General features: G+C 48.7%; 1 protein-coding gene across 1 annotated transcript in view; it reads right to left on the bottom strand.

The window, feature by feature from the left end:
* The window catches only part of ZNF362 (zinc finger protein 362), a 71,714-nt gene that overhangs the window by 9,593 nt on the left and 37,121 nt on the right, over nt 1-25,000 (bottom strand). The window contains exons 2-5 of the mRNA XM_029066126.2: nt 9,989-10,052; nt 9,372-9,618; nt 8,926-9,265; nt 7,000-7,224 (exon numbers count right to left, since the gene is read on the bottom strand). Of these exons, the coding sequence (XP_028921959.1) occupies nt 7,000-7,224; nt 8,926-9,265; nt 9,372-9,618; nt 9,989-10,051 (875 nt within the window). The 5' untranslated portion in view covers nt 10,052. The remainder of the gene's footprint in view (nt 1-6,999; nt 7,225-8,925; nt 9,266-9,371; nt 9,619-9,988; nt 10,053-25,000) is intronic.

Raw genomic sequence — 25,000 nt, 5'->3', positions numbered from 1 at the left:
TCCTTCCCCAGTGTCTTCTTCCCCTTGAATGACATATTTTATTTCCCTGAGACTGTTGAAATCCAGTTGTTCTCCTTTCTCTACCTGTATTCCTGAACTGTGACAGTTTCCCTAGGTTCCATTTCATCTTTTAAATTTGCAAACAACCCCTCCCTATCTTCCAAGAGCCAACGAACAAGCCTTACAACTCCACTGAGAAATCGCCCCAACTGCACTCCACTGTCCCCACTTCCTTCTTCTGCCCCTCAATGCTTTTTTTTTTGTTTTCATATTTAAGTGCTTACTATGCGCCAGGCGCAGAAAGCACTTAAATATGAAAACAAAAAAAAAAGTATGGTCTAGTGGTTAGAGCCCGGGCCTGGGCCTCAGAATCTAAAACCGGCTCTGCCACTTCTCTGTTGCGTGACCTTGGGCTTCTCTGTGCCTCAATTCCCTCATCTGTAAAATGAGGATTATGACTGTGAGCCCCATGTGGGACTTTGACTATGTCCAACCTAATTAGCTCAGTATCTACCCCAGCATACAGTACAGCGGCTGGCACACAGTAAGTACTTAACAAATACCATGAAAAAAAAGGGCACTGTACTACACACTGAGACAGATACAAGATAGGCAGGTTGGACACAATCCATGTCCACATGGGACTCACAGTATTAATTCCCATTTTACAGATGAGGTAACTGAGGCACAGAGAAGTGAAGTGACTAGCCGGAGGTCACACAGTGGACAAGTGGCTTTCACCTGGCCATTACTGCCTCCCAACTGTTAAACTGTGCTCACTGCCCACTACTGCCTGCACCATCATATTGTCTCCACTGTCCTCTAAAACTTGTTAAACAGTTTATGCACGTATCCGTAGATTATGTTTTTATATTGTCACCCCTCTAGACTGTGAGCTCCTTATGAGCAGTGGATGTATCTGATAATTCTATTGAACTGTATTCTCCCAAGCACTTAGTATAATGCTTTTTTATGGTATTTGTTAAGCATTTACTATGTGTCAGGCACTATAGTAAGTGCTGGGTAGATCCCAGGTAATCAGGTTGGATGCTGTCTATTCGCATATTAAGCACTCAGTAAATACTTTTGATTGATTGATTACTTATACCCATCTTTAGCCCTCTTGTGTATATGCTTAATTCAACGTAATTTATTTCACAATTTTAGATACAAATATTAATAATGTTGGTATTTGTTAAGCGCTTACTATGTGCCGAGCACTGTTCTAAGCGCTGGGGTAGACATAGGGGAATCAGGTTGTCCCACGTGGGGCTCACAGTCTTAATCCCCATTTTACAGATGAGGGAACTGAGGCACGGAGAAGTTAAGTGACTTGCCCACAGTCACACAGCCAACAAGTTGCAGAGCTGGGATTCGAACTCATGAGCCCTGACTCCAAAGCCCATGCTCTTTCCACTGAGCCACGCTGCTTCTCCAATATTGAATATTGAATATTGAATATTCATTCAATAGTATTTATTGAGCGCTTACTATGTGCAGAGCACTGTACTAAGCGCTTGGAATGTACAAATCGGTAACAGATAGAGACATTCCTTGCCCTTTGATGGGTTTACAGTCTAATCGGACGGGCTTAATATGTTTGTCCTCTATGCTAGTGGGGAAAAGCCTCAGAGAAGCAGCCTGGCCTAGTGGATGGAGCACAGACTGGGTGGCAGAAGGACTTGGGTTCTAATCCCTCCTCCGCCACTTGTCTGCTATGCGACCTTGGGCAAATCACATCACTTCTCTGTGCCTCAGTTACTTCATCTGTAATATGGGGATAAAGACTGTGAGCCCCAGGTAGGACAGGGACTCCTTGTATCCAATTTGCTTGTATCTACCAGAGCACTTAGAAGAGCGCTTGGCAAACAATAAGCAGTTAATAAATACCACTAAAAAAAATAAAGGAAACTGCTCAGAAAGTCCATGCTAGGCTTCTTTTCTTGGTTTGCTTCTACTTGCTCCTTTCCTCTTTCAACCTAAAAACACAGAATCTCTGTGTGCTGGTCTCCACTGAGGGGGAAGCATTTATATCCTTGAAGTCCAGGCCACAAGACTTCCCTTTTCTGTTTTCTTATGTTCCAGGCTCTGCATGGGGTACCCTGGGCTCACCCCTTCTCCTCCCCTTGCCATTGCCTTTTGATTTCCTCTACCTCCTCCGGAAATAGAACCTTTTCCCAGACAACGCCAGGGTTCTCATACATGGAATCCTTTGCCCAGTCCCTGACCAACCCCATCTCAAACCCGCTTCCTGAACTAGCAGTGTGGGCCCAGAGGGAGCCCTCGCCTTCCCAGCCAGATGGCCCGGTCTCTGGGGCCAGGCCCTTCCAGAGGAACAGCACTCTCCCCACCCCCAGTTCCAGGTCTTTGGGCCACTCAGGCGAAAGCCAACAGTGCCCTCACAGTAAGACTTCCTGAGACTCTCAGAGGCCTCTTCCTGGGGCTAGAAAGAATGAGACTGTTCCCTGGGCCTACTCCCTCTCTGCCCTCTCCTCCCAGAATGCTCTTTCCCTCTCTGTCCTCTCCTCCCAGTCCACCCTCCCTCCCTACCTTTCCCCTCTTCCCTCTCCACTTTTTTCTCCTGGTTCACCCTCTCCTTCTTCTCTCCCTTCTCCCCCGAGTGTACTCTCTCCTCCTCCACTCTCTCCTTCCTTTCCACCTCTCCTCCCTCTCCTTCCTTTCCTCTCTTCGTCCTCTCCAACCTCTCCTCTCAGTTCACCCTCTCCACCCCCATTCCCCAGTCTATTCTCTCTCCTCCTTTTCACTCCACTGTCTCTCCTTCCTTTTCACTGTCTCCTTCCTCTTCACCTTTATAGCGTGGTCTCAGGATCATGTTCTCCCCTACCTGTAATTTATTTTTATTGACTAACACCCCCACTAGACTGTAAGCTACTTGAGGGCAGGTATGGATGGTGTCTACCAACTGTATTCTCCCAAGTACTTAGTAGAATGCTCTGCACAAGTGTTCAATTAATACCACTGACTGATTGAAAGGGACAGCGTCAGAGAATCCAATGAATCCTGGTGGCTTCTCCAAGACGTGCCATGGAGCAGCAGGTGGCTGCTCCTTGACACTTTCTTTTTTTGTCCCACCCACTCACTCCACTTCAGACAACAAACTCAATCCCTGACCTTCACAGTGCTCCTTCCTGATCCATCTCCCCTCCCCTGCCCACCTGCCCACCATCCCATGCTTCAGAGGCAAGCTGAGAGCTCAAGTCCTCAGTGAAAGTCTGCCCAGTCCACTCTAAAGGATTCACCACATTCCCAACTTGACCAAAGCATATTCTTCTGAGACCAAGGAGGTGCAGGGGGCCTGAGAGTGTTGACCGTACTGAGCGCAGGGTTTCTCAGAAGTTACCACCAGAGTTTCCTTTGTGGACACAGCATCTTTTTTTTCCATTGGTATTTCCATTGGTATTGGTATTCTTCCCCCTCCCAGCCCCAGAGCACTTACATATCTATAATTTATTTATTTATATTGATATCTGTCTCTCCCTCTCAAGACTGTAAGCTCATTGTGGGCAGGGAATATGTCTGTTTTTTGTTGTATTGTACTCTGCCAAGTGCTTAGTTCAATGCTCTGCACTACAGTAAGCACTCAATAAATACGACTGAATGAACGAATGAATACTTGTTAAACACTTACTACCTGCCAGGCACTGTAGTAAGCGCTGGGGTAGATACAGACTAATCAGGTTGGACACAGTTCATGTCTCACATGGTGCTCACAGTCTTAATCCCCATTCTATAGATGAGATAAATGAGGCCCAGAAAAAAAAAGTGACTTGCCCATGGTCACACAGCAGAAAAGTGGTAGAGCCGGGATTAGAATCCGGGTCTTTCTGACTTCCAGGCCCATGCTCTATCCACTAGGACACGCTGATTCTCAATCAGTCGTACTTACTGAGTTCTTACTGCATGCAGAACACTGTACTAAGCACTTGGGACAGTACAATATAACAATATAACAGACACATCCCCTGACCACGTGAGCTCACAACAACTCTTCCTGCTCCCCTCGCCTTGCCTCTACCGAAGCTTTCAGAACTGAGGTTGGTGTGCTTAGGAAAAGTAGTGTGGACTAGTGGAAAGAGCCCAGGCCTGGAAGTCAGAGAACTTGGGTTCTAATTATGGCTCTGTCACTCACCTGCTGTGTGACACTGAGCAAATCAAGTCCTTCTCTGTGCCGGTTTCCTCAGCTGTAAAATGGGGGTTCAATTCCTGTTCTCCCTGCTACTTATTATCATTATTATTATTATTATTGTATGTGCCAAGCACTGCTCTACGCACTGTGGCCTCTTCTTCAAATGCCGTCGAGTCGTTTCTGACCTATAGCAACTCCATGGGCACACCCTCTTCAGAACGTCCCATCTCCTTTCACAAAGTTGTTCTGTTGTGGGTATCCATAGGGTTTTCTTGGTAAAGATTGCTTTCTTCCATGCAGTAAAAACTTGAGTCTCTGCCGTTGTCTTTGATCAATGTTTTGATCACTTGATCATTCGCCTTTGACTCTTTCCCATGCCACTGCTGCCCAGCAGAGGTGAATCGACTTTGTCTGACGCTTCGGCTTAGACCTTTTCATTATGGGTAGCCTTAAATGGCATAGCTCTAAGCTTCACCAGCGTTCGCAAATTCTCCTGCCACGATACGGCGTCGATTCAAAGGAGAGAAGTGCTGTGGTAGATAGAATGTAATCATGTTGGACACAGTCCCTGCCCCACAGGGGACACATGGACTTAATTCCCATTTTACAGGTAAGGTAACTGAGGCTCAGAGAAGTGAAGTGACTTGCCTAAAGTCACAGAGCAGACAAGTGGAAGAGCTAGGATTAGAACCCATGACCTATTTAGATTGTGAGTGACCTGTGCGACAGGGACTGCGTCCAATCTGATGAATTTGCACCTACCCCAGGACTTAATACAGAGCTTGGCACATAGTAAGCAAATACAATTCTCAGGTCAATGGCCGTGCACCTAGAGAAGCAGCGAGGCTTACCGGAGACAGCACGGGCCTGGGAGTCAGAAGGACCTGGGCTCTAACCCCAGCTCCACCACACGTCTGCTATGTGACTTTGGGCAAGTCACTTAACTTCTCTGGGCCTCAGTTGCCTTATCTGTAAAATGGGAATTAAAAGCGTGAGCCCCACATGGGACAGGGACTGTGTCCAACCTGATTGACTTGTATCCTCACTCTAGGCTTCAAGGCTCTCCATCACCTTGCCCCTTCCTACCTCTCCTCCCTGCTCTCTTTCTACTGCCCATCCCGCACGCTCCACTCCTCTGCCGCCCACCTCCTCACCGTCCCTCGGTCTCGCCTATCCCGCCGCCGACCCCTGGGCCACATCCTCCCGCGGGCCTGGAACGCCCTCCCTCCTCACCTCAGACAATCTAATTCTCTTCCCCTCTTCAAATCCCTACTTAAAACTCACCTCCTCCAAGAGGCCTTCCCAGACTGAGCTCCCCCCTTTGTCCCTCTGCTCCCTCTACCCCCCCCTTCACCTCTCCACAGCTAAACCCTCTTCTCCCCCCTTTTGCCTCTCCTCCTCCCCCTCCCCCTTCCCACCCCCTCAGCACTGTACTCGTCCGCTGGACTGTATATATCTTTATCACCCTATTTATTTTGTTTATTTTGTTTAATGAGATGTACATCACCCTGATTCTATTTATTTACGATTGTTTTTATGACATGTTCTTCCCCTTGACTCTATTTATTGCCATTGTTCTTGTCTGCCTATCTCCTCCAATTAGTCTGTAACCCCGTCAAATGGCAGGGACTGTATCTGTTGCCGACTTGTACATTCCAAGCGCTTAGTACAGTGCTCTGCACATAGTAAGCACTCAATAAATACTATTGAATGAGTATCTACCCCAGTGCTTAAAACAGTGCTTGGTAAACATTAAGTGCCTAATAAGCACTATTATTATTACTATTTTTATTGTTATTATTATCCACAACTAATGACCAGGAAGCCAAGAAGCTCCCCCATTTAAACCAATAGCTGCAGGCCCCTATGGAAATTGCTGTTGCTGAGGAAAAGAAAGAGGAAAAGGAGGATACTAAGGGGAGAGAAGTAAAAGGAGGAGGGGGGGGCAAGGTGAACATTACTGGAGGGATTATCTCTCTGTTTCTGTCTCCCCTGCCTTTGGATCTGCTTTCTCTTTTCATTCTCTGCAGAGAAGTAGTGTGATCTATTGGAAAGAGCACAGGCTTGGGAGTCAGGAGACCTTGGTTCTAATCCCAGTTCCTCCACTAGCCTCCTGGGTGATATAAGGCAGGTCTCTTAACTTTCCTGCACCTTAGTTTTCTCATCTGAAAAATGGGGATTCAATATCTGTTCTCCTCCTGCCTTAGATTGTGAGCCCCTTATGGGAGACGGACTGTGTCTGAGCTGACTGTACTGCACCTACCCCAGGGCTTGGCACAGTGCTTACCACTTAGGTAACGCTTATCGAATACCATCATCACTCTCATTATATCTACTGCCCCCCAATCCTGCCTCTCCCTCACCATCCTCCCCTGGGGGGCAAGTGCATAGGTGAGCTCCTACTCCCAATAGCAGCCAGGGAAGGAATCTTGGGTGATCAGTGAGGAAAGAACTGCACTGAAGTGTAGAGAATTCGCCCCAGAGGACCCAGTGGAGGTAGGGGAAGGGCTCCCTGCTGGCTTCCGTTCCCTCCCGCCAACCAGCACTAGGCCTGGGGGAGGATCCTGAAGAGAAATCCCTGGACTAAGGCTCTTGGACTGGAGAATCAGGAGTGGCTCAAGGGCTGGGGAGTCCTGGGTGGCCCCTGCCCTGATGAGCCCTGACTGGCAAACCTCAGGCTGGTGAGCTCACGCTGCTCCTCCCCTGCCTTCTCAATCCCCTCCCTCCTCAGCCAGGGCACCAAGACTCCAGAAGTTCACCCTGTCCCCCCACAGGGCACACACTCAACCCCCTGATCATTCACCCAAGATCACCCCCATCCCCTAGCCCTGGTTCCCGCAGAAGGCCCTCACCTGGTGTGCTGCTGGAGGTGGGAGAGCTGGCGGAAGGATTTCTCACAGTAGGAGCAGTGATAGGGCTTGACGCCCAAGTGGATGCGCAGGTGCTGGGCCAGGTAGGACGCGTTGGCAAAGGACTTGGAGCAGTGCGGGCACTTGTGGGGCTTGGCCTCCGTGTGCGACTTGGAGTGGATCTGCATTTCGGACTTTGTGAAGAAAGTCAGGGGGCAGACCTTACACCTGGGAACGGCACAGGGAACAGAACTTACATCAGGGAATGGCCCCGAGAACACGCCAGGGACCTCGGCCGGGAAATGGGAGGAAGCTCTCCCCCCTGAGGATAGAACCAAGAATGTCCCACTCTATTCTGGGGCAGGGGGCAGGACTTACAGCTGGGGGTGGGAGAAGGGGTCCCCCAGTCCCTGGAGGCAGAGGAGACACCCTACTCCAGGGCTGGCTAGAGGGCAGACGTGATCCTCTTCTCCCCTGGGAGCAATCCAGGAGGGGTCTGCTGAGGGACTGACACCAATGACACCCATGCGCCCTGGGTGTGTCATGGGTTCAGCTTCCCCATCTATACCCGGAGTTTCAGTCACTCAGCCAATGCGGCGCCCAGATTCCCGAGTCCCATGGGGTCGCTATGTCACCATGTGTTACCACCAAATCAGTCCAGAGCCCAGGTTCTGCCAGTTCACTGTGGGCAGGGAATGAGTCTGTTTATTGTTGTATTGTACTCTGCCAAGCACGTAGTACAGTGCTTGGCACCCAGTAAGTGCTCAATAAATACGACTGACTGACCGAGCATGACCTCCCCTGTGGAGGCCCTTCCTATACTACTCCCAGATCACCCACCAGCCAGTTGGCCATTCCAGCTCCAGGACAGCACAACATTCTGGGAGATGAAGTAGACAACATTCTGGGAGATGGAATAGAATTGGATTCACCTGCCCCCTGGGAATCGTGTAAGGCCTAGCTGGGCTTGACCTCCCTGTAAGTGCTCCCAGGGGACGTGAGGTTTGTTCAACAGCTGGCGAAGGCAATGGGGAGAGCAGTGTAGTAGATTTCAAATCAGGTATAGAGGTGAGGCAGTCAATCAATATGGTGTGCAGAGCACTGTATTAAGCATTTGAGAGAGTACAATATAACACTAAACAGACACATTCCCTGTCTACAATGAGCTTACAGTCTAGCGGGGGAGAGAGACAATATAAATAAATTATAGATATGTACATAAGTGCTGTGGGGCTGGGAGGGGGGATAAATAAAGGGAATAAGTGAAGGCAACATGGAAGGGAGTGGGAGAAGAGAAAGGAGTGCTTAGGTAGGGAGGCAGGAAGGCAGGTGAGGTAGGAGGGCCACAGAGGAGAAGTAGCAGACAGGGTCTTAGAAGACCCGGACCCCATTCTCCAGTCCAACTTGCTGAGTCCTCTGCCAGGAGAGGCAATTCCTTCTGCTCTCAGCCTGGGCTTGGGGTTGCGGGAGTGGAGGTGGGAGGCAGAGAGGGGCCGAGGAGCCCAAGCTGTAGGAACAAGCATCAGGAGCTGCCCAGGCAGGGGAAAGGAAGCAGAGGCAAAGAAGCAGTGTGGGCTAATGGAAACAGTGTGGATCTGAGTGTCAGAAGACCTGGGTTCTAATCCCAACTACGACAGTTGCCTGCCAGGTGACTATGGGAAAGTCATTTAACTTCTCTGTGCTTCAGTTTCCTCAACCATACAATGGGAATTAAAAATACTTGTTTCCCCTCCAACTCAGTCCATGGGCCCCATGTAGGACAGGGACTGTGTCCAACTTGATGATCTTGTATCTCCACCCCACTACATAAAACAGTGCTCCGCAGAGAGTAAGCACTTCGCAAATACCATAATGATGATGATAAAAATAATAATAATAAAAAAATAAAGAGGGGACTGCCAAAGGGAACCCTACTGCTTGTTTTCCCACCTGTAGGTTTTCCCCTCTTTGGCGGTCTCGCCTGAGGCCAAGATGGGGTACGGCACCACCAGTACGGGGGGCCCCGATGGATTCTCCGCCTTTATCTTCTTGCGGCCCCGTTCCGTCTTGGGGGCACCCAGCAGGCTGTGACCCTGGATTGTCTTGATGGAGTCCAGAAGCGGGGGGCTGGTGATTCCTGAGATGAGGGTGGGGGAAGAGGCGATGAGGCGGCTCTGGCTGGTGGAGGTGGGCGTGGAGGGGGTGCTGGTGCCGGTGCCGGTGCCGGTGCCAGTGCCGGTGCTCGACTCCGAGGTGCTCACTGCTGGGGCCCGGGATGCCAGGCCGAGACCTGCAGGCCAGGGAAGACCAGTATAATGAATGGGGAAAACTCTCGCCACTCCCTCTTCTTCCTCCCCCCCAACCCTCTGCCTCCCTGCCCTTGGGCCCCGGGTTACCCGTGACGGTGCTGGTGGCAGGCCGAGCATGCAGGGCCACGTCGGGCTGAGGCACGGCCTGTGGGTGCAACCCGGGCACTTGCTGCAGCTTAGGCAGGGACATGATGGACTGGCTGCTCTCGGCGGGCGACGGCGGGACAAGCAGGGGCTGCTGGGAGGACACTGAGGTGGGAGGCAGGTGCGGGGGACGGATCTTCTCGGCCATCAGCTGCTCTTTGATCTTGTTGATCAGAACCAAGTTGTCCAGCTGGAGAGAGGGCAGAGTTGAGGACTCCAGAAATTCACCATGCCCTCTCCTGCCCCCACCAAGACCCATGCTCCAGCTCAAATCCTGCACAGCCCCTCACCATGAGACCAAACTACTATTGTTCCTAGCTTCTCCATTCCCACTGGGGTCATCCTCTTTGGGTGAAGGGGCACAGGATCCTTGGCCCTGGATGGCCCTGTGTGCCCCTGCCCACCCTTCTCCCCTCCAGGGCTAGGGCAGAGGGGGGATCCTACATCCTGGGTACCGCCCAGATGAACCTTCTCCCAGGGTACAGCCAGAGCCATGGGAGGTTAGCCACTGGCAAGTGGATCTGTGGCGGAGCAGAGGCAAGGAGGGAAGCAGCTCTTACCTGGCTGGGCATGGTGGGAGGAGGGGGCCAGAAGTAGGGGTTGTTAAAGCGTGGTTCTGCCATCCTGCAGGGAGAGAGAATCAAACATCACATGAGATGGCCTTTCTCATCCTTACCTGCATTCCAGTCGTGGACCCTAGCCAAGGGCCGGAGTCCAGGACCCCTAGGAGATGGCTCCTGATTGCCAACACACCCCAAGGAGAAGGGCAGGGCAACCCTAAGACAGCTTAATAGCCAAGGCAACCGCAAGCCCAAACACCCTGTGAATCATGAGCAAAGGGACTTGGGTGGGTGTTCAAATATCCTCAACAACCTCTCCATGACCCCTGACCTTGGAGTGCTGATGACCCAACAGAGGCTCTAGGCAGGAGCAACCAGTTGGCCCTGCGGTGTCCAGGGCCTTCCTTCTCTGCTTGGGTGTTGGTCAAAGAAGGAACAGCTCTATGAGATTACCTCCACAGGAGAGGGCAATTTCAGGGCTCTATATGGTGCCTGGAGCAAAGAGGTCTGGCACATAGTAAGCACTTAATAAGTACCATTAAAAAAAAAGAGTGTGGTGGGAAGCCTGGGGCCTCTTCACCTCTCGCTTAGCCAGGACCTGGCTGGACGCTTGCTTCACCTCGCCCACGTCCTGCCTCTGGCCTGGAATGCCTTCCCTCTTCCTATCCGAAGATGACTACTTTCCCCACCTTCAAGGCCTTTTGGAGGAATTGGGCCTTATTGAAGGCACAGCTCCTCCATAAGGCCTTCCCTGACTAAGCTCTCTTTAACTCTTCTCTCACTCCCTTCTGCATCGCCCTGACTCGTTCCCTTTATTCATCCCTCTTCCCAGCCCCACAGTACTTATGTACATATCTGCAATTTATTTATTTATATTAATGTCTGCTTCCCCCTCTAGAGTGTAAGCTCACTGTGGGCAGGGAATGTGTCGGTTATATTGGGATACTGTACTCTCCCAAGGGCTTAGTACAGTGCTCAGCACAAAGCATTCAATAAATATGACTGACTGACATAGAAAAGCCACGTCTCTACTGGATAAAGATCAGGCCAGGGAGTCAGAAGGACCTTGGGTTCTAATCCCAGCTCCGCCGCTTCTGGGCTGTGTGACCTTGGGCAAGTTACTTCACTTCTCTGTGGCTCAGTTCCCTCATCTGTAAAATGAAGATGAAGACTGTGAGTCCTGTGTGGGAGAGAGACTGTGCCCAATCTGACTACCTTGTTTCAACCCCAATGCTTAGTACAGTGCCTGCACAGGGTAAGCACTTAACTATTACCATAATTATTATTAATGTTGGTATTTAAGCGCTTACTATGTGCAGAGCACTGTTCTAAGCGCTGGGGTAGATACAGGGTGATCAGGTTGTCCCACGTGGGGTTCACAGTTTTAATCCCCACTTTACAGATGAGGTAACTGAGGCACACAGAAGTTAAGTGACTTGCCCACAGTCACACAGCTGACAAGTGGCGGAGCCGGGATTCGAACCCCTGACCTCCGACTCCCAAGCCTGTGCTCTTTCCACTGAGCCGAGTAGAATGGTGAAAGGGTAGGAAGTGGAGAGAAGAGCCCTTTATTGGGTCAAGGGCAGGAGAGGGGCATTTGGAGGTGGAAAGAGTGGTTGCAGCCCAGAAGGACAGCTGAAGGGAGAGGAAGAAACACACTGGTTTTGACCTTGGATCCCTTTAGAGGCTGCTTCATCCCTTTTTTCATGCATTCAGTGTATTTATTGAGCACTTAATGCATGCATAGCACTGTAATAAGTGCTTGGGAAAGTACCATACAGAAATAAAGGGTGACAATCCCTGCCCACAACGAGCTCACAGTCTGGCGGGTGGGCGGGCGTGGTGAGTGTGGATCATTTATCAACAAAAAACATTCAGGTCACGTCTCTCCATTCCTCAAGAACCTCCATTGGCTGCCCATCCATCTCCACATAAAACAGAAATTCCTTACCACTGGCTTTAAAGCTCTCAGTTTACCCTAGCCATTCTACCAGAGAAGCAGCGTGACTCAATGGAAAGAGCCCGGGCTTGGGAGTCAGAGGTCATGAGTTCAAATCCCACCTCTGCCACTTGTCAGCTGTGTGACTGTGGGCAAGTACTTAACTTCTCTGGGTCTCAGTTACCTCATCTGTAAAATGGGGACTGTGAGCCTCACGTGGGACAACCTGATTACCCTGTATCTACCCCAGCGCTTAGAACAGTGCTCTGCACATAGTAAGCGCTTAACAAATACCAACATTATTACTAATATTATTATTTTTATGAAACCCAACTGCAGGTGCCAGCCCCACTCCCTTCCAGGCCATACGCCCTGCCCATGGGCCTGTGGCTGGGCCAAGAGCCCGCAGCTGCTTCCTGGGGTCGTGCAAGTTCCCCTCAGCGGGTCAGTCCCTCCACCTGCCACCGGACCCGGCTCGGGAGGTGGGGGGGGATTTGGCAGGGGGAGAAGAAGGACAGGGAATTCAGTGCTGGATGGCATTCCAGGCCCGGAGCTGAATTACATCGTACCCTTTCTCATTTGTGCCTGCTCCAGCAATATCAGCCCAGCACCCAGTCCCGACCTCCAGAGTGGCAAGATGGCCAGGGATAGGAGGCACATTTCTCTCAGCTAGTCTTAGACAAATCCTTGGAACCCCAAGACTGCAGTCCAGGAGAAGCAATCATTCAATGGTATTTATTGAGCGCTTACTACCTGCAGAGCACTGTATTAAGTACTTGGGAGAGTACAACAGAGTTAGCAGACACTTTCCCTGCTCATAATGAGCTTTGCAGTCTAAAAGCAAGCAATAAATGAGGGGAATGTCCCCTCTGGCTAGCTTTCTAAAGTTCCATGTCTCGGCCATTCAATCAATCAGGGAACGTGTCCACCAAATCTGTTATACTGTACTCTAAGTGCCTAGTACAGTGCTCTACACACAGTAAGCACTCAATAACCTCCGCACGAAACAAAAACTCCTCACTCTTGGCTTCAAAGCTCTCCATCACCCTGCCCCCTCCTACCTCACCTCCCTTCTCTCTTTCTACTGCCCACCCCATACACTCCGCTCCTCTGCTGCTCAACTCCTCACCGTCCTCTGCTCATGCCTGTCCCACCATCGACCCCTGGCCCATGTCCTACCGTTGTCCTGGAATGCCCTCCCTCCTCTCATCCGCCAAACTAACTCTCTTCCCCTCTTTAAAGCCCTACTGAGAGCACACCTCCTCCAGGAGGTCTTCCAGACTGAGCCCCCTTTTCCCCCTGCTCCCCCTCCCCTCCACCCTCTGCTCTTCCCCCTTCCCCTCCCCTCAGCACTGTGCTCATTTATATATATTATTACCCTATTTATTTTGTTAATGAGGTGTACACCTCCTTGATTCTATTTATCTTGATGATGTCGTCTTGTTTTTGTTTTGTTCTGTTTTGCTTTGCTGTCTCCCCCGTTTAGAATGTGAGCCCGTCATTGGGCAGGGATGGTCTCTATCTGTGGCTGAATTGTACATTCCAAGCGCTTAGTATAGTGCTCTGCACATAGTAAGCGCTCAATAAATATTATTGAATGAATGAATGAATAAATGACTGATTGATTGATGGAGCACTTCCTATGAGCAGAGCACTCTGCCAGTGCTAATATGAAGTGTTTACTGAGCATTCACTGCAAGCAGAACCCTGAATTAGGTACCTAATAACAATAACAAAGATACAAGTAATTCTGTCATTGGCTACAGCATCAATAATAATGATGGCATTCGTTAAGCGTTTACTATGTGCCAAGCACTGTTCTAAACTGGTCAAGCTCCTCACTGACACTCCCTACCTCCTGTCTCCACCCACTCCAGTCCACACTTCATTCTGCTGCCCAGATCATTTTTCTACACGGCCATATCTCCTCACTCCTCAGAAATCTCCAATGGTTGTCCATCCACCTCTGGCTCAAACAAAAACTCCTTACCATCTGCTTTAGTGCACTCAAACATATTTCCCAGCTCTACCTTACCTTGCTGATCTTCTACTACAATCAAGCCTGCACACTTCGCTCCTCTAACATCAACCTACTCACTGTAGGTCATACTTCAGTCAATCAAAGGTATTCACTGAGCACTTACTGTGTGCAGAGCACTACATTAAGAGCTTGGGAAAGTGTAGTATAACAGACTTGGTGGACATGTTCTCTTCCCAAAAGGAGTTTTCAGTCTCAAACTCAACTCTCTCACTGCGGAATCTTTGTTCACATCCTTCCTCTGGCCTGGAATTCCCTCCCTTTTCCTAACAGACCACCGCTCTCCACGTTCAAAGCCCTACTAAAATCACATCTCTTCCAAAGCATCTTCCCTAATTTAGCCCTAATACTGGCCCACCCTTCTGTGCTATGCATTTGGATCTGTACCCCCTAAGCACTTGATTTTCACCCCAAGTTCAGCCTCACAGCATTCATTCATTCAATCGTATTTATTGAGTGCTTACTATGTGCAGAGCACTGTACTAAGCACTTGGAATGTACAATTTGGCAACAGAACAACGGGCCCAACAATGGGCCCGCAGTCTAAAAGGGGGAGACAGACAGCAAAACAAAACAAGTAGTCAGGCATCAATACCATTAAAACAGATAAAGAGAATCACAGATACATACACATCATTAATAAAATAGAACAATAATATATACAAATATACACAAGTCCTGTGCGGAGGGGAAGGGGGTAGAGCAGACGGTGGGAGTAGGGGCAAGTGGGAGGGGAGGAGGGGCAGAGGGAAGGGGAGGGCTCAGTCTGGGAGGCTTCCTGGAGGAGGTAAGCTCTCAGTAGGGCTTTGAAGAGGGGAAGAGAGTTAGTTTGGTAGATGTGAGGAGGGAGGGCATTCCAGGTTAGTGGTAGGACATAAGCCAGGGGTCGATGGCAGGACAGGTGAGAATGAGGTACAGTGAAGAGATTAGCGGCAGAGGAGTGGAGTGTACAGGGTGAGCTGTAGAAGGAGAGAAGGGAGGTGAGGTAGTGGGGGCAAGATGAGGAGACCTTTGAAGCCAAGAGTGAGGAGTGTTTGCTTCATACGAAGGTTGATAGTCAACTATCAACCACTGGTGGTTTTTGAGGAGGAGAGTGACATGCCCAGAGCATTTCTGAAGAAAGATAATCCAGGCAGCGGAGAGAAGTATAGACTGAAGTGGGGAGAGACAGGAGGATGGGAGATCAGAGAGGAGGCTGCATTTATGCCCATATCCTTATATTTTGCCATTCTGCCTACCAATAATTTATTTTAACGTCTGTCTCCTCCTCTAGACTGTAAGCTTGTTTTGGCCAGGGAACTTTGTACTGAACTCTCCTTAGTGCTTAGTACAGTGATCTGCACATGGAAAGCACTCAATAAATACCAGTGATTAACTGATAGATTGATAGAATGTATGCTCCTTATGGGAAGGGATAATGTCTCAGTATCACCAACTCTATTGTATATAACCAACACTCTATAACCAACTCTATTGTAATATACTCTCCCAAGCACTTAGTGCTCAATAAATACCACTGACTGATTTGGTAAGTGCTTTCTGTGTATCAAACATTGCATTAAGGGCTGGGGTAAAAGCAGTACAATCAGAATGGACACAACCCCTACCCCAAATGGATGAGAGAATAAGTACTGAATCCTTATTTTACAGACAAGGAAACTGAGGCCCACAATACTGAAGCAATTAGCCCAACATCACCCAGCAGGCAATAAACCCAGGTCTCCTGATTCTCAATCCCTTACCCTTTCCATTAGGCAAATTACTTCTCTTCTTAATTTCTGCCTTCGGGGAACTTACACGCTAATGGGTGAGCCAACAGGTCAGGTCGGTACCTCTGTTTGACACCACGTGCTGCAAAAGGTTTTGCTGATTGGCTCAAAATTTTCCAGAAGCCTGTCGAATTTGCACCGGCCCTGCCCACCTTCTTCACCCATGTCTTCCTTCCCCTTCCAGCCACAGCCTCTTCCTTTCTCATGCCTTTGGGTTGGACAATCCTGGAAATCATGAGCTGTCCATCCAAATTCCCTCATGATTTCTAGGATTGCCTAACTAAAAGTCACCCAAAAGGAAGTTCGTGGGATTGGATTTCTTTGGGGCTCCAGGCACACGGAACCTGTCCGTCATAATAATAATAATAATGCTGGTTTTTGTTAAGCGCTTACTATGTGCCGAGCACTGTTCTAAGCGCTGGGATAGACACAGGGGAATCAGGTTGTCCCATGTGGGGCTCACAGTCTTCATCCCCATTTTACAGATGAGGTAACCGAGGCACCGAGAAGTTAAGTGACTTGCCCAAAGTCACACAGCTGATAAGTGGCTGAGCCGGGATTCGAACCCATGACCTCTGACTCCAAAGCCCGTGCTCTTTCCACTGAGCCACACTGCTTCTCTAAGTAGTCATCTGCCCAGAGGGGTGGGTAAATTGCCACCTCTGACAGGGGTAGATGGAGTGCTGGATTGGGAGGGTTAAACCTGCTCACTCCGCCATCGGTGTGCCATTTCATCTTTGCCCGAACTCCCCCACCCAAGTTCAGTGAGGTGCTGCAAACCAGGGAGGACGGACAGACAGATCTTCTGGAAAAAAAAGTCTCTTTTTCAGCCTGAGTGCCCACTCTCAGGAGAAGCTGCATGACACAGTGAATAGAGCCCGGGCCCGGGACTCAGAAGGTGATGAGTTCTTGTCTGCTGTGTGACCTTGGGCAAGTCACTTTACTGGGTCTAAGTTACCTCACCTGTAAAATAGGGACTGAAACTGTGAACTTCATGTGAGACAGGTTCTGTGTTCAACCAATTTGCTTTTATCCACCCCAGCGCTTAGTACAGTGCCTGGCCACATAGTAAGCACTTAACAAATAGCACAATCATTATTATTATTATTAGGGGCAGTTCCAGGTTCCCTATTAGGCCCGCACCTGGCTTCTGCTGCTGCTGCTTGCACCACAGACTAGGTCCACCTTCTCTTCTTGGGACCACTTCCTCAGCCTCTACCCAGTCCAGGGCATCTCATCTTCAATTGGTGCTTGCCTAGTGTCTGAGTGCATCCCAAGCCCATCGTTCCAGGTGCCTCAGGAATTCGTCTTCCCCCTCCTCTTAAAGAATTTATCATCTTTAGGGGGAGGCGGGGCAAGAGATGAACGATGAATATATATCTCGTCAGCCTGTAACAGGCAGAAGCCTGCTCTCAGAAAAGGGCAAATACCATGACGGTGAGTAGCGGCTTATCAATGGTGACAAATTTTACTTTTACCTCAAAGACTGGAGGAAGGGGAGTACCTGACAACTTTACCCAGCAGGCCACGGGGCAGGGAACAAGGGCAAAGAGCTGGAAGTCAGAGTCCGGAAGGCTCGGATGGCTTGGGGGGTTGGCAGCAGCTGTGGAGGCCCCAAGAGCTGGGTGGGAAGTCTGGCCGGGGGGGGACACTGGATCCTCAGGGAAGTTAGGGAAGGCAGAATGAGAGCACTGACCCGGAGAGAAGAGAATGGCTAGTGAAAGCCCAGGCATAGCCTCTCCCTGGGACATCGGGGTCTATTCCCACGCAAACCCAAACCCCGGGCAGAAGGCATGTGTTTCAAAAGGGCTGGCAGAAACAGGAATTGGGGGATGCAAACAAACAGCTGTTCGTTCCCACATACTGCTCCCAGGGCCAGTTCTGCTCTGGACCAGCCCTGGAGGGTGGGTCCAGGCAAGGAGAGCCTGAGGCGACCTGCTCCGGCTCAGAGGGGCTCGGCGACTTCTGCTCTCAGTGGATGGCTTCCTTGGAGTCCTGCTATAACCTCATCTATACACAGCACAACTGCAAGACACTCAGAGACCTAACAGGCAAAAAAATGGCCGGGCAGGAAAGGAACAGGCCCCACGTGACAAAAGACTGAAAAGCCTAAAATTCTTCCATTTGGGAAGATGGAACCCGGGAGGGGATGTGATTCGAGGGACCCAAAGGGCAAAGCTGGAAATGTTGGTTATCAAATCCTGCAAGGAGAGGCAAGCTGGAAAATGGCTTGTTTAAGACCAACAAAAAGAAACACTCCTTCACATAGTGGGTGGCAAGCATATGGAATTGGTTATCACAGGAAGGTGTTTCAGGCTGAAAATGTGAACAGGTTCAAGGAAGACTGGAAAAATTGGTGATGAGCGGTCATGATGGCTTACTAGAGGAAAAGTTGGAGATGTTAGATAGAACAGACAAACCATCAGAAGCAACATGGCCTAGTGGATAGAGTACAGGTCTGGGAGTCGGAAGGTCATGTGTTCTAATCCTGGTCTGCCTCCTGTCAGCCGTGTAACCTTGGACAAGTCATGTCCCCTCTCCATGCCTCAGTTACCTCATCTGTAAATTGGGGATTAAGACTGTGAGTCCAATGTGGGACAGGAACTGTGTCCAAACCAATTCAATTGAACTCCCCCCCAGAGTGTGGTAGAGGGCCTGGCACAAAGTAAATGCTTAAGAAATACCACAGTTATTATTCTTCTTCTTGGCTGTCACTTTCAGAGGTTGGAAAGATCCTCCATCTGACTCTTTATGTCTAGTGAGGCCCAGGGGAGAGGCCTGCTGAGGGGCCAAACTGTAGTTCTGGGACAGTATCTTGGAGGGAGTGTGTGGGGGAGGATGTCTCAGTCCTCTGGTAGAACTCAAATCCAGTGGGGCAGTTCCACCACAGTTTAGCCGGATTACTATGGGAACAAGCCACACTCTACTAAGCCTTAGGGGCTGCTGAAACCCTAGGCTTACAGGCCTCCCTGAGCCCCCACCAGAAGTTCTCTCATGGCTTCACCTTCCTCAATGGGAGGCTGGAAATGACAGCAACAAGGACAGGAAGAGGCAGCTCCAGACCATCAAAAAATCCACCAGCTGCCTCGTCCAACAAAACACTATTAGTAGGAGAGGTAGTAGTAATAATAAATTGAAGCAGTGTGGCCCAGTGGAAATAGCTCGGGCTTGGGAGTTAGAGGTCATGGGTTCTAATCCCGGATCCGCCGCTTGCCAGCTGTGTGACTTTGGGCAAGTCACTTAACTTCTCTGCCTCTGTTACCTCATCTGTAAAATGAGAATTAAAACTGTGAGCTGCACATGGGACAACTTGATCACCTTGTATCCCCCCACAGCACCCACTGCTTAGAACAGTGCTTTGCACTTAATAAGTGCTTAACAAATACTACCATTATTATTATTAATAAATAGTAATGTTATTACTAGTAGTAATAAAGGTGTTATCTATTCAGCACGTACTACATACCAAGGATTGTGCTACATCTTGGAGCAATCAGATCAAACATAGTTCCTGTCTCCCATTGAACTCATGGTCTAAAGAGAAGGGAGAACAAGTATTTAATCCCCATTTTACAGATGAGGAAACTTAAGCCCAGAAAAGTAAAGTAGCTTGTCCAAGGTCACACCCCGAGAAAGTGGCAGAGCTGGCATTAGAAGATGGACTCCTGACGTTCAGTCCATGGGTCTTTCCACTAGGCCCCACTGCTTCCTCTTCAGCTCTCTCACCTGCTACCTGCCCCCCAGGAAGCAGGATCTCTATGAAGGATCTCTATGCCCTGGGGTTTGATCTTGCCACAAACATGCTATTTCCTGTCCCATTCCTACACCTCCATATTTCCTTCCCAGTTCTCTGTCCTGCCTTCACTATGATAAGCTAGCCTGAGTGTAAAGTTGTCTGAATAGCATCTTGAATTCTTTGGAGGGAAAGCCATAAAACTCAAACAAATAAACATGTGTTCACATTTATATCCACATTAGTAGGTCATGTTGAGTTTAATGGTGTTTCCAGACCACGTTCTGCTTAATCAGAGAGAGCTTGTGGAGAGCGAGTGAATTCCGAGTCGTTTTAAAGGATGAGAGGAATGCGATTTGTCCAATGAGAAATGGGAGGGTGCTTCCCCATGACTCAGCCAAGGCTGAGGGACTGGGGGTGGGCGGGCGCAGCAGGAAAGGGGCAATCAAGTGGTTTTCCGGGATGGAACAGAAGAAGAGGAGATGGATCAGGAAGAAGAGGGCAGTGGGGAGCTTGGCACATAATCAGGAACTCTGTGCTGATTCAGAAAGGCAGACATAAGCCAACATAGGAATCCATCCATCAATCAACATTATCTATTGAGTGCTTCCTTAGTGCAGAGCACTGTCCTAAGTGCTTGGGAGAGAGTTATATAATAGAGTTGGTAGGCATGACCCCTGCCCTCAAGGAGCTTACAGACTAGAGGGGGATTGTGATCAATGTGAGGGAAAGAGCACGGGCCTGGGAGACAGAGAGCCTGGGTTCTAATCCCAGCTCTGCCATTTGTCTGGTGTGGGACCTCGGGTAAGTCACTGCACTTCTCTTGACCTCAGTTATCTCATCTGCAAAATAGGGATAAGACTGTGAGTCCCAGGTAGGACATGAAGTGAAGTGATTTGCCCAAGATCTCACAGCAGACAAGTGGCGGAGCTAGGATTAAGACACAGGTCCTCCTACTCCCAGGCCCACGCTCTTTTCACTAGGCCACACTGCTTCTCTAAGGTGTCACAGCCATGCTTACAAGATGGCAGAAGATCTGGGACAAAGTGAAGGAGTGGATACCTGGAGCTTCCCTCCATCTTCAAACCCATCTCTCCTCCCCTTCAAAGTGCAACTAAAACCATCTTCTGGGCTTCCGAATTTATCCCCCACCATGCCTGGCCTTGTTGCCCATAAGCCAACTGAGCACTCGTGCTATATTTGTTGGTTTATTTGTTATTTAATTCTCTGATGGCTTGCTTTTAGTTTTATCATGTGCACCCATGCTCTCTTTTACCGATCGGGTACTAGCAATTTTTGTCTGCCTGTCCCCGCCAGGCTCTCATCAGATTGCAGAGGCCTCAAGGGACCATGTCTTTAACATCTACGCTAGATGGCCAAGCCCCTAATCGAGTGCACTGCACTCACTGACAGCTTAATAAAAGCTGCTGCAAAAAAAAAAAAAAAAGGAATGCTCCCTTGGTGCCGCTCCAAAACCTCCCAGCATTACCTAGACCTCTGCAAACCAATGGACATGATTTAGTTATTTACACTCCTGCACTGTTATCTACTTGTATGATCATGTATGTGTGTTTCCTTGAATCTCTACTGAATTTCCAAGCAGCGTCACCTAGTGGAAAGAGTCCAGGCCTGGGAATAAGAGAACGTGGGTTCTAACCCCAGCTATGCCACTCACCTGTTGTATGACCCTGGGTAAGTCACTCAACTTCTCTGTGTCTCTGTTTCCTCATCTGTCAAACGTGGATTCAATGCATCTTTTCCTTAGATAGTGAGCCCCATGGGGAATAGGGACTGTGTCCAATCTGATCATCTTTTACCTACCACAGTGTCTGCCACACAGTCAGTGCTTAACGAATACTAAGATTATTATTACTACGCATCTTAAGAACAGAAGCAAAGTCTTATTATTCTTTGGTCTTTTCCCTTAAGGCCTAATACAATTCTTTACATTATACAAGAATTTAGCAAATATTCTAGCTGATGATGTCAATGATTTTAATGTTTCCCCACTATCAACCAACTGTGTTTATTGAGTGCTTATTGCATGCAAAGCACTGTACTAAATACTGGGGAGAGTACAATACATACGAGTTGGTAAACACGTTACATGCCCATGAGAAGCTATTTATCTATTTTGATGCTACTGATGCCTGTCTACTTGTTTCATTTTGTTTTGCTGTCTGTCTCCCCCTTCTAGACTGTGAGCCCGTTGCTGGGTAGGAACTGTATCTGTTGCCGAATTGTACTTTCCAAGCGCTTAGTACAGTGCTCTGCACACAGTAAGTGCTCAATAAATATGACTGAAGACAAATACTAATATGAATGAATCAATCAATGGTATTTACTGAGGTCTTACTATGTGCAGAGCACTGTACTAAGCACTTGGGAAAGTACAAATCAAAAGAGTTGGCAGACACACTTCCTGCCCATAGTGAGCTTAAAGTCTAGAGGGGGAGACTGACATTACTATATTTCATAATATATACTTTAAAGATATGTACATAATGCTGTGGAGTTGAGGGAGGGGCGAATATCAAAAGCCCAAAGGTCACAGATCCAAGTGCAACAGTGCTTGGCACATAGTAAGCACTTAATAAATGCCATCATTATTATAGACAACGCAGAAGGGAGAGGGAGCTGGGGAAAAGAGGGCTTAATTGGGGATAGCCTCTTGAAGGAAGTGTGATCTTAATAAGGCTCTGAAGGTAGGGTGAGTGGTGATCTGGTGTGTATGGAGCTCCAGGCCATAGGGAGGACATGGGAAAAGGGTTAGTGGTGGGACAGATGAGATAGGGACACAGAGATGAAATCGGGGCACTGTGAGTAAGCTGGCACTACAAAACTGAAGTGTGTGGGCTGAGCTGAAGTAGGAGATCAGTGAAGTGAGTTAGGATTAGGCAAATTGGTCAAGTAGTTTATAGCCAATGCTAAGGAGTTTCAGTATGATGTGGAAGTGGAAGGGCAGCAAATTGGAGGTTCTTGGCCTGAACTTTTTTTAGAAAAATGATCCGTGTTGCAGAGTGAAGTATGGACTGGAATGGGGACAGACAAGAGGCAGGGAGGTAAGGGAGGAGGCAGATGCAGTAGTCAAGGTGGGATAGGACAAGTGCTTGGAACGGCGTGGAAGTAGTTTGGATGGAGAGGAAAGGGTGAATCTTAGCACTTGGGTACCCTCTCCCCCACCTCCTCCCACCCAGCCGACGCTAATAACACTCATGTACAGATCTTTAAACTCTCTTGCTTTCCCCTACCTGGAGTTTATTTTAATGTCTAACTCCCCCGTTACACTGGAAGCTCCTTGAGGGCAGAGATTGTGTCTACTAACTCTACTGTATTCTCCCAAATGTTTAGTACAGAATAAGCATTCAGACACTACTACTAATATTTACAGTATTTATTAAGTATTTTCTCTGTGAAAGGCACTCTACTAAGTACTGGGATAGATACAAGATAACCGGGTTGGACATGGTCCTTGACCCACATGGGGCTCATAGTCTAAGTAGGAGGGAGAAAAGGTATTGAATCCCCATTTTGCAGAGGAGGAAACTGAGGCACAAAGAAGTTAAGTGACTGGGCCAAAGCCAGCCAGCGCTTAACAAATACCATTAAAAAAACTTAGTGGGGGAGCAGGCATACAAATGTTTACACATAGTGGGAGCCCCAGGAAGACAAGCATCTGATCAGGAGTATGAAAAAAAAAAGGCAGGATGGAATATCAGAATAAGTCTGAATAATTTAATGTACGGCCCACTGAGCCATATCATCCCTTCAATCAACTTCAGCACTTATGAATTTATTTATATCCTACTCAGCACTCATGTGTGTATGTGAAATTAATTATTGTGACTGCTCAAGTTGTAAATACAACTTCAAAACCCTCTTCAAAACCCTACTTAAAACTCACCTCCTCCAAGAGGCCTTCCCAGACTGAGCTCTTCTTCTCCCTCTACTCCCTCTACCACCCCCCCTTCACCTCTCCGCAGCTAAACCCTCTTTTCCCCCTTTCCCTCTGCTCCTCCCCCTCTCCCTTCCCATCCCCTCAGCACTGTACTCGTCCGCTCCACTGTATATATTTCCATTACCCTATTTATTTTGTTAATGAAATGTACATCGCCTCGATTCTTAGTTGCCATTGTTTTTACGACATGTTCTTCCCCTCGACTCTATTTATTGCCATTGTTCTTGTCTGTCCATCTCCCCCGATTAGACCGTAAGCCCGTCCAACGGCAGGGACTGTCTCTATCTGCTGCCGACTTGTTCATTCCAAGCGCTTAGTACAGTGCTCTGCACATAGTAAGCGCTCAATAAATACTATTGAATGAAAGAATGAATGAAATATTATTGTGTTTGCCTCTCTTGTTAGATTGTGAGCACCTTGTGGGCAGGGAAGGTCTCACATCATTCTGTTCTTCACAAGAGTTTAGAACAATGTACCGCACCAAGTGGGCACTCAATCATATTTGTTGAGCTCAATAAGTGCTGCTGCTGCTTCTACTACCACTATAAATCAACTGTATTTACTGAGTGCTTACAATGTGCAGAGCACTGTACTAAGTGCCCAGGAGAGTACAATATAACAGTCTTGGTAGACATGTTCCCTGTCCACAAGGTGCTTCTGACTACATGTGTAAGTGATGAGGATGGGTATAAATAAATAAATACATAAGTCTTAGAGGTGGCTGTTGATTTGATACCTCTTGGGGTTTGGAGGGTTAAGTGGGGAAGACTCCCAGAGGACGAGGGATTTTAGGAAGGCTTTGAAGATGGAGGTGGTGAGGTGTGAAGGAGTGTGTGGGAGGGTGAGGAGGAGGGGGGAGGATTCCAGGCGAGGGATGGGGGGGCTCAGAGGCGGGGGGTGGGGAGAGGATAGCATGACCTGATCTCCTACTAGAACCCAACCTAAACACTTTGCTCCTCTAACAACTGCCTACTCACTGGACCTCATTCTCATCTATTCCTTGTCTACATGAGAAGCAGTGTGGCCTAGTGGAAAGAGCTTGGGCCTGAGAGGCAAAAGACCTGGGATCCAACCCTGGCTCTGCCACTTAACTTCTCTGTGCCTCAGTTTCCTCATCTCTAAAATGGAGATTAAATCCTACTCCCGCCTACTTAGAGTTTCCATACAGGACAGGGACTGTGTCCAACCTGATTATCTTGTATCTACCCCAGATCTTAATACAGTGCTTGGCTCACAATAAGTGCTTAAAAAATACCATAATTCTAATTAAATTAATTATCCCACCACTGACTCCTTGCCCACAACCTCCCGCTAGCCTGGAATGCGCTTCCTCTTCATATCCAACAGACCTCCACTCTCCCTACCTTCAAAGCAAACCTGAGGACTTCCATTCATTCATTCAATCATATTTATTGAATGCTTACTGTGTGCACAGCACTGTACTAAGTGCTTGGGAGAGTCTAATATAACAATAAGAGACACAATGAGCTTCACTGACTAAGCCCTCATTTCCCCTATTCCCTATGCCTTCTGTGTCGCCTATGCACTTGGATTTGGATCCTCTAATCACTTGGT

Source organism: Ornithorhynchus anatinus, chromosome 5 (assembly GCF_004115215.2).
Source record: "Ornithorhynchus anatinus isolate Pmale09 chromosome 5, mOrnAna1.pri.v4, whole genome shotgun sequence".
Classification (NCBI taxonomy): domain Eukaryota; kingdom Metazoa; phylum Chordata; class Mammalia; order Monotremata; family Ornithorhynchidae; genus Ornithorhynchus; species Ornithorhynchus anatinus.
Note: the sequence above shows the minus strand (reverse complement) of the source record. Positions and strands in the feature narration are given on the sequence as shown.